Genomic DNA, 8,702 nt, shown 5'->3' on the forward strand with positions numbered 1-8,702 from the left:
ATTACAGTAGCCAACCTTGTTTGGTGGGTCAACAAACCTATGTTCAGTTACTAGAGTTAACCAGACTGTTACTACTACTGTTAATACTAAACACACAAAATGTATTTTTTCATATGCAATAAAATGCATTATTAAATATCTAGCAGACCAACATCTAGGGGGAAACGCTGATGTTGAATATTAACATTAATTTCATAACATGGGGGATTGTGCAAGTTTTGTGCAGGCCTGTATGCACACATGCCTGTCTGAGGAAATTTGCATCTGGCTGCCTCAGTGTATGTGCATGTGTGCGTTTGTGGGTACGCTTCTATTTTGCATGGTGACTCAATTCCAAGGCTGTGGCTGAGCAAAGGGTTGTCCTTGGCTGTCACTTCTCATTATTTGCTGGTCAGTAAGACAGCTGAGCAGAGGGCATTGTATGAACAGTGAGGAGATAGAGGGACTCCTGGTGATGAGTGACAGGCTCTGGGATTGAATGACTGCGCCCTGTTAGAACCCCTGTTGTCTTCAAGGGAAACCTGACACTCAAGTGGTTTATAAAAGATGAAGAATAAAGCCGCACATCTATGCTACACATCCCCCCGCTTCCACCAGCCAACGCAGAGGTATTTGACTGCATACATGTAAATTGATTCGAATCCATGCAGAGATTTACACAGCCACACACGTGCAGGAAGAGAAAGAAATGGATGTATTCACTTCACAAAATCCCCATGAAGAGAGACCCATACCATCACCACACACTGACAAACAATCACTCCGTTGTCTCCCTGCTATTGATATTCCTCACAGCTGCGGCCTTCATGCACTTACAAGTTATCAGAGGCTGCTTTCAGCCACCACATATAATGGAACTCAGAAGCACTTCATTTCTCTCTTTTTCTTTTCCCTCTTATGAAGGAATAAGAATGCATATATGAGCACAGTGGTAAATTTAAAAATGAAAACCAACTCACATTAGCAGAGCTTGAAGTACACACCCAGAAACTCATGTATTTAGCACCTCAGCAATACAATAAACCATCTTTAAACTGAGAGGAGCTTCAGCTAAAGAGTTCTGTGATTAATACTAAGCATATAATTCAGAGGGCACTATAATGAACGGCCCTTTTTTGGGATTATAAGACATGAGAAAAACTAGTTTTACCCTGCGCGTCAGCAAGATTCACTTCCAGCCCAATCTCTCCACAGAAAAACCATCAGTGTCATCACTGAGCATGCTGTAAAAGACAGAGATCTGTGAAAAGGAAAGGCATACGTGCCTGTTGGAGATTCAGCTGTTAGAGAGAAAATAACAGCAAGAACATTCCAGAATTTACTGCATGTTCCAGTTTCAGATAAAGGGTGTAGTGCTGCTATTAAAATTTTATGATCCCTGATTGGTAAGCTGTTAGGTGCAGGAGAATTAGGTAGCAGATATTTTAGATACGTAAAATAAAAATGGATAATGTTCTTCTCCTTTTGGCCATTAGTGGAAGAAAACTGAGAATTTCAGCATAACCTTGAATGCTTTTTATATACTGTATTTTTCAGACCATAAGGTGCACTGTCGATGAACGGGTCTGTTTTCATATATAAGGCGCACCAGATTATAAGGCGCATTAAGCAAAACAAAACACTCAGATAAGTCAAACTTTACTGAACTCATTCATTGCTTCCTCCACTTCGGTACCATTGATTCATTAATGTTGAATTCTCTCGCAGCTCTATTCCCGTGTTTTTGCAGTATATTAATAACTAACCTCGTATTTTGGATGGACTATCTCAGTTGTTCTCCTGACTGAAGTTTGGTCCATTAACAGCATCCTGTCATGCGACTGCATTTGTCCCTAACCATCGGGAACCCTCACGTTAACTTTTATCGAGTGGAAAAAAGTTAGCGTTCATCATCCAGCTTCACGGTGTTTATATTATGCTAGCATAGCTGTGTCGCTAGCCATCACGAAGCACATCATTATATACCAGCTAGCCCAACTTCAGTAACCCTACAAAAGTCACTGCTGTTTAGTTCCCTTTCAGTCGATTCACTCGGTACAACACATAAGTATGGGATATCACGCCCTCGCGTGTCCTGGCTGAAGAAACCTTTATTCAAGCCTTTAAGGCAGATGACGTGTGATGACACGTGCACGGCCCCGCCTGCACATATAGCCGCTGTCATCACGGTCATCCCTCATTTCTTACGCTCTTCACCTCACTGAGAACACCTCTGCTGAGTTGGGCTAGCTAGCTGCTGCTAGTTAGCTCCGTTGTCTGCCGACTTGAACTTAGCTTAACTGCCCCTGTTGGTGTTAGCCTCCACCGCCCAGTTGGTGTGTAGGCTGCCCGCGGAGCGCTAATTTCAAGTTTTTCCTGTGCAGCGTTTCGCTTTGCGTTTTGGAATGGACTCCAAACCGAAGCGAGCAAAGCAGAAATCTTCGGTTCGCCCCTGTCCTCAGGGATGTGGTTTCTGTTTGCACGACAGCGACCAGCACAATGCCTGCCCTGTCTGCCTGGGGATCGTCCACGCTAGGAGAGCGTTGACGGAGCCCGAAGCCTGTGCGTTTTGTCACCAGCTCCGGCGCTCGACCTTGGAAAGATGGGTGACGTTTGTGGAAAAAGTGCTGGGACACTCGGCTGTCGCACGGCATGACCCTTTCCTTTCCGAGTCTGGAGCCCCGGCTTCGTCCGAGTCCGAAGACGAGGATTTTCCGGTTGATGTCCCCGCAATTAGCTGGGCTGACCACATGGAATATGTTGACGGGTTAGCCGATGACGAGCCGGAACCATGCAGGAGCGCTGACGGGCTTCAGCCTGGGTTGAAGCCCGCCAGCGCTCCCCAGGAAGACGATGACGTGCTGGACATCGGCCTGGACATCCATGGTTTGTCGAAGGATGAGCAGGAGAGCTCATTGTCGGCCCAATGTGCCGCCGCTGCTGCGCCGGTCGGCCACGATGACACCTCTCTTTTCTCCCTGTTTCGCCGTGCTGCTGAGAAGCTGCAGGTGGACTGGCCCTCTCCTCCACCAGCTCAGAAGCTGTCGCGGTTCGCGGGTTTTTTCCTCCCACCGGAGCCCGCAACGGCCAAAAACTGCCTTCCCATGTTCCCAGACTTTCTCTGCGAGCTAACAGCATCATGGGACAAACCTCTGTCTACCCGCGTCACTGTGCCCGGCTATGGACAGTACATGGAGTTGGACGGCGCCGAGGGGGCTGGCTTAGCTAACCCACCCCCTATGGAGCCGTCTCTGGCTGCTTATCTGGCCCCGTCCCATAACCATGGTGTCGGCGGCCCCGCAACTCTGCCGTCCAAGCACTGCAGATTCTCTGCTTCGCAGCTGGAGAAGATTTATCGGGCTCAGGCCGGCACTGCTCGCGCCATGAGCTCCGTCACCATGCTCCAGACGTACCAGGCAATGTGCCTGGCGGAGCTCGGATCGCTGGTTCCTGATGACAGCCCGCTGGCACCTCTTCTTAACGAGGTCAGAGTCGCCACAGATTACATCCTCCGTGCGTCTCGCTGTGCAGCGCTCTCCCTGGGCAGAGGGATGGCTTCGACAGTAGTGGCGCAGAGGCACCTGTGGCTGACCCTCTCTGACGTCCCGGATAGGGACAGAGCTGTATATCTGGACGCACCAGTGTCTGCGGCTGGGTTATTCGGACATTCACTTGAAGCCATTCAGGCTAGATTCGATCTGAGGAAGAAGCAGACGGAAGCTCTGCGCAACATCATCTCCAGACGTCAGCCCAAGCCCAAGCCCGCAGCTAGCTCTCACAGGCCCGCCGCTCCTCTGCCGACTGGCAAGAGACCGGCGCCCACTGCTGAAGTGGGTGCGCCACCAGCGAGAGCACATCCTCCAGCCCGAGCTCCACGCCAGTCGGCCTGGAGCAGAGGCCCACCCTCGGGCCCCCGGCGGGACCTGACGCCCAGGAGGAAGAAGCCTCAGCCCTCCTAGCTGTGGTTTCGAGTGGAGAAGGGGTCCAGCAGCAGGGAGACGCTGCTTTTACCCCTCTGTTGCCGCCCAAGAGGTGCCGCTTAAGTTCTGTTCAGGTTGTCAGCCCCAGAAGGCGCTGCACTTTCCTAACACAGTCTCCCAAGCACAAAACCCCTGCACACAAAATGCCTCAGGTAACTCCCTGTTCAGGTGTGTTAAATGTTCAGGTGACCACATCAAGTGTTCCTGCTGTTTTTCTTTGTTGTGCCCCAGAAAAGGTGCCTCCAACAAAATGTATGAATGTACATGTTCCCATGTTACAATCAATAAAGAGTGTTGTTTATTCTCAAACAATCACAAATGCTCAGCCTGCAGGCAGAATGAGCCAGGTCAGGCAGGTGATGCAGTCCCCTGCAGACACACTGGGGGGAGACAACGCCCCGCCGACGGTGCTGCAGGTCAGCTGGCTGGCTGCTCGCTTCCCTCAGTGGCGCGCTTGCGCCCCCTCTCCGTGGGTGCTGCGAACCGTTGCCATGGGTTACCGGTTGCAGTTCCAGGTCAAGCCACCTCGTTTCCAAGGAGTCGTAAACACGACTGTCAACACCGAGGCGGCCATGATACTCAGAGAGGAAATAAAGGCGCTATTGCAGAAAAGAGCAATACGAGTGGTCCCTGCTTCGGAGACAGACAAAGGTTGGTACAGCCGCTATTTTGTTGTTCCGAAAAGAGGGCGAGGGCTTCGTCCCATCCTCGACCTGCGAGTCTTGAACACGTATCTACGTACATACAGGTTCAAGATGCTAACACTCAGACAGCTCTTGAATGCAGTTGGCCCGGGAGATTGGTTTGCGACAATCGATCTAACAGATGCTTATTTTCATGTGGCTATACACCCGAAACACAGGCAGTTTCTGAGGTTTGCATTCGAGGGCGTAGCCTACGAATACCTAGTGCTGCCGTTCGGGCTGTCGCTCGCTCCTCGCACCTTTACGAAATGTGCCGAAGCAGCGCTAGCGCCCCTCAGAGAGAGAGGCATCCGCATCTTAGCCTACCTAGACGACTGGGCTCTCGTAGCTTGCTCCAGAGAGCAGGCGGGGACACAGCTGTCACTGGTTCTGTCACACATTCAGACACTGGGGTTCTCTGTGAACTTTCAAAAGAGCTCGCTAATCCCGAGTCAGCAGATTTCTTTCCTCGGTTTGGAAATATGCTCGCTTTCCAGCCGCGCACGTTTGTCGGAGCACAGAGTGGCCGCGTTTCATCGCTGCCTCGCTCAGTTTCAGCTGGGACGCAGACTGCGTTTCCAGACGATATTACGCTTGTTGGGCATGATCGCCGTAGTGCCACTTGGACTGTTAAAAATGAGAGCATTTCAACGCTGGACTCTCTCTCACCGCCTGTGTGCATCGCGTCACCTCCGGAGGAGGCTGCCGGTAACCGCGTCTTGCATGCTAGCTCTCCGTCCTTGGAGGGAGCCCAGGCTGCTGCATCAGGGCTCTCGGATTGAGAGGGTGTTGTTTCGCAAGGTGGTGTCCACAGATGCTTCCCTAAGAGGGTGGGGAGCGCTGTGCAAGGGTGCATCAGTGAGAGGGATCTGGTCCGCAGCTCAGCGCCAGCTGCACATCAACCACTTAGAGCTGTTAGCAGTGTTCTTAGCTCTAAAGCATTTCCGTCCAGTCCTGGAGGGCCAGCATGTCTTAGTCAGGACGGACAATTCAACAGTGGTGTCTTACATAAACAGGCAGGGAGGAACACGCTCTCTTCCCCTGTTGAAGCTGTCTCGCTCTCTGCTGTTATGGTGCAGTGTTCATTTTCTGTCTCTGAGAGCCACCCATGTCCCGGGCCACCTGAACCTGGGGCCGGACCTTCTCTCCAGGGGGGGTCCTCTGGTGAGAGAATGGAGGTTACACCCTTTAATAGTGGCTCAGATTTGGGATCTATTTGGCAAGGCGCAAATAGATCTTTTTGCTTCCAGGGTAAATACTCACTGCTCCCTGTTCTTCTCCATAATCGACCACGATGCACCCTTGGGCTTGGACGCGCTAGCGCACCAATGGCCAGACATGCTCCTGTATGCATTTCCCCCAGTGGAAATGATATCTCCAGTTCTAGAGAGAGTGCGTCGGCATTCCCTCTCTCTGATTCTAGTGGCCCCTTGGTGGCCCACAAGGTCGTGGTATGCAGAGATAATCAGCCTGCTAGCAGCGAGTCCTTGGCAGCTTCCTCTCCGCAGGGATCTCCTCTCTCAGGCGGGAGGAGAAGTGTTTCATCCGCGCCCAGATCTGTGGCGCCTTCATGCTTACCTGCTGAGAGGCTAAACTTGATTGCTAAGGGTTTGCCACCCAGTGTGATAGCGACAATCCAGAGCGCTAGGGCCTCATCTACTAGAGGCTTGTACGCTTACAAATGGCGAGCCTTCGAGCAATGGTGCCAGGACCGCCACACTCTCCCATTTCAGTGCTCTATTGTGGATGTTTTGACATTCCTGCAGGAGCTGCTGGATAAGGGCCTTTCATTTTCGACAATTAAGGTTTATTTAGCAGCTATATCTGCTTGTCATATTGGCTTTGACGGGGTGACACCAGGTGCACATCCCCTCGCCATACGTTTTCTGAAAGGGGTTCGCCGGCTGAGACCCGTGCTTAAGTCCAGTGTCCCTGCTTGGGACTTGTCTTTGGTGCTGGAGGCCCTTTGTAGCCCCCCCGTTTGAACCCATCGAGTCTGTGGATATGAAATTTCTTTCATATAAGACTGCATTACTTCTCGCTTTGGCTTCGGCAAAGCGAGTGGGTGACCTTCATGCGCTGTCCGTGCATCCCGCCTGCACACAGTTTTCTCCTGATGGCCACAAGGTCGTATTGCGTCCAAATGCTGCCTATTTTCCCAAGATCATGCCTGCATCTTATAGCTCAATGGAGTTTGAGTTGCTGAGCTTTTGCTCCCCTCCTTTTGCATCTGAGGAGCAGAGGAGGATGCATTCTCTTTGTCCAGTGCGTGTGCTACGCACCTACATTGAGCGCACTCAGAATGTGCATTTATGTGACCAGCTGTTTGTCTGCTTCGCCAATCCAAATAGAGGTAGAGCTCTGTCCAAACAGAGGCTGTCCCACTGGATTATAGAAGCTATCTCACTGGCATATGGCACCATAGGTCTTGCTTTGCCCCACGGGGTGAGAGCTCATTCCACCAGGGGGATGGCAACCTCATGGGCTCTTTTTAAAGGGGTGCCTGTAGCTGATATTTGTGCGGCAGCTAGTTGGGCATCACCGCACACTTTTGTGCAGTTTTATCGGTTGGACGTTACAGCCCCTTCGGTGGCTCATACTGTCCTTTCTGCTGGGTCTACCACTCACTAAGGAAGTGGTGGCCCGATTCTGGTTCGGTGGCTGCTCTGCGGGGCGTGTATATATGTCCCATACTTATGTGTTGTACCGAGTGAATCGACTGAAAGGGAACGAATAGTTATGTCTATAACTTCTGTTCCCTGAAGGAGAGGAACGAGGTACAACACAAGGTGGCCCCACTGAGCAGTTTGGCTCGGTGAAGAGCGGCTATCGAACTGAGGGATGACCGTGATGACAGCGGCTATATGTGCAGGCGGGGCCGTGCACGTGTCATCACACGTCATCTGCCTTAAAGGCATGAATAAAGGTTTCTTCAGCCAGGACACGCGAGGGCGTGATATCCCATACTTATGTGTTGTACCTCGTTCCTCTCCTTCAGGGAACAGAAGTTATAGACATAACTATTCGTTTCCTGTCTTCATTTATGTTGGAAGTGACAGCAGAGCTGTACGCTTTAATTTTTTCAGAAATCTCTCAGTCAGAACATGCTATATCATGTTTAGGTAGAAACTAGCGAGCTAACTTCCTGCTAACTTCTAACTCCGTTAAATTTAATAAATTCTGTTTTCATGGCTGTCTGGATGTTAAACTTAATTTTTACACCTGGTAAAGTAGCAACACTGATCATTTTATTAAAGATGAAAGAATTTTTTAATTCTCAGTGATGCCACAGTGTTCGTTTGACTTTGGGGCCTGACTACGGTAGCCGTAATGCTCCGACAGTTCATCAAGCGGTGCGGCTTCGTAGCTTACCAAAGTCGAACTAAAATATTTTTTGACAGATTTTTGAGCGCCGTGTACCACATAAAATCGGTTCGAGGTCAGTAAGCACAACCAGAATTCATACATAAGGCGCACCAGATTATACGGCGCAATGTCGATTTTTGAGAAAATTAAAGGATTTTAAGTGTGCCTTATAGTCCGAAAAATACGGTAGGTGACAATAAAACACCTTAAAAATGTAACTATAACAATACTATAATTAACTAACTTAATGTCAGTGTGCAGAGACTTCTTTGTATATGTTTTTTTAGCTAAATGTCATACTCTACTCTCTTTCCATTCAAAAATGTAATTGTTTTTCATAATTCTTTAGCTTTCCACACCCAAAGTGAAGTTTTTGACAGTGTTGGGTGAGCTCTGCATAAACAACTTGATAAGTCACTTAATTATTCAGTCTGCCTTGAAATATGATTTATAAGTAAATAAGCAGACTGCCAGTGGAATGGGGGTAATGTCACCTTTTTAAATGGCATCTCAGTTGCCTCGAGAGATTTCAAGAAAATCTGACTTTAAAAATAAATCAAAACTACAAGATTAATTTTAAGCAGAACACTGATAAGGTGTCCCTAAGTGTTTTATATGGCTGTCATTGTGCAAGTGGCACTGATATTTTTTTGTGGCTGAAAAATTTCACCCCTTTTCTTCATTTCTCCAACCC

General features: G+C 49.5%; 1 protein-coding gene across 1 annotated transcript; it reads left to right on the forward strand.

The window, feature by feature from the left end:
* The first annotated feature begins 4,753 nt into the window (after positions 1-4,753).
* On the forward strand, positions 4,754-6,781 carry LOC112846942 (uncharacterized). The gene is made up of 2 exons (XM_025907367.1): positions 4,754-5,405; positions 5,673-6,781. Exons 1-2 carry the CDS (start codon positions 4,912-4,914, stop codon positions 6,625-6,627), a joined length of 1,449 nt encoding a protein of 482 aa, XP_025763152.1. The 5' UTR covers positions 4,754-4,911; the 3' UTR covers positions 6,628-6,781.
* The last annotated feature ends 1,921 nt before the right edge of the window (positions 6,782-8,702 follow it).

The sequence above is a fragment of the Oreochromis niloticus genome, linkage group LG1 (assembly GCF_001858045.2).
Source record: "Oreochromis niloticus isolate F11D_XX linkage group LG1, O_niloticus_UMD_NMBU, whole genome shotgun sequence".
NCBI lineage: Eukaryota > Metazoa > Chordata > Actinopteri > Cichliformes > Cichlidae > Oreochromis > Oreochromis niloticus.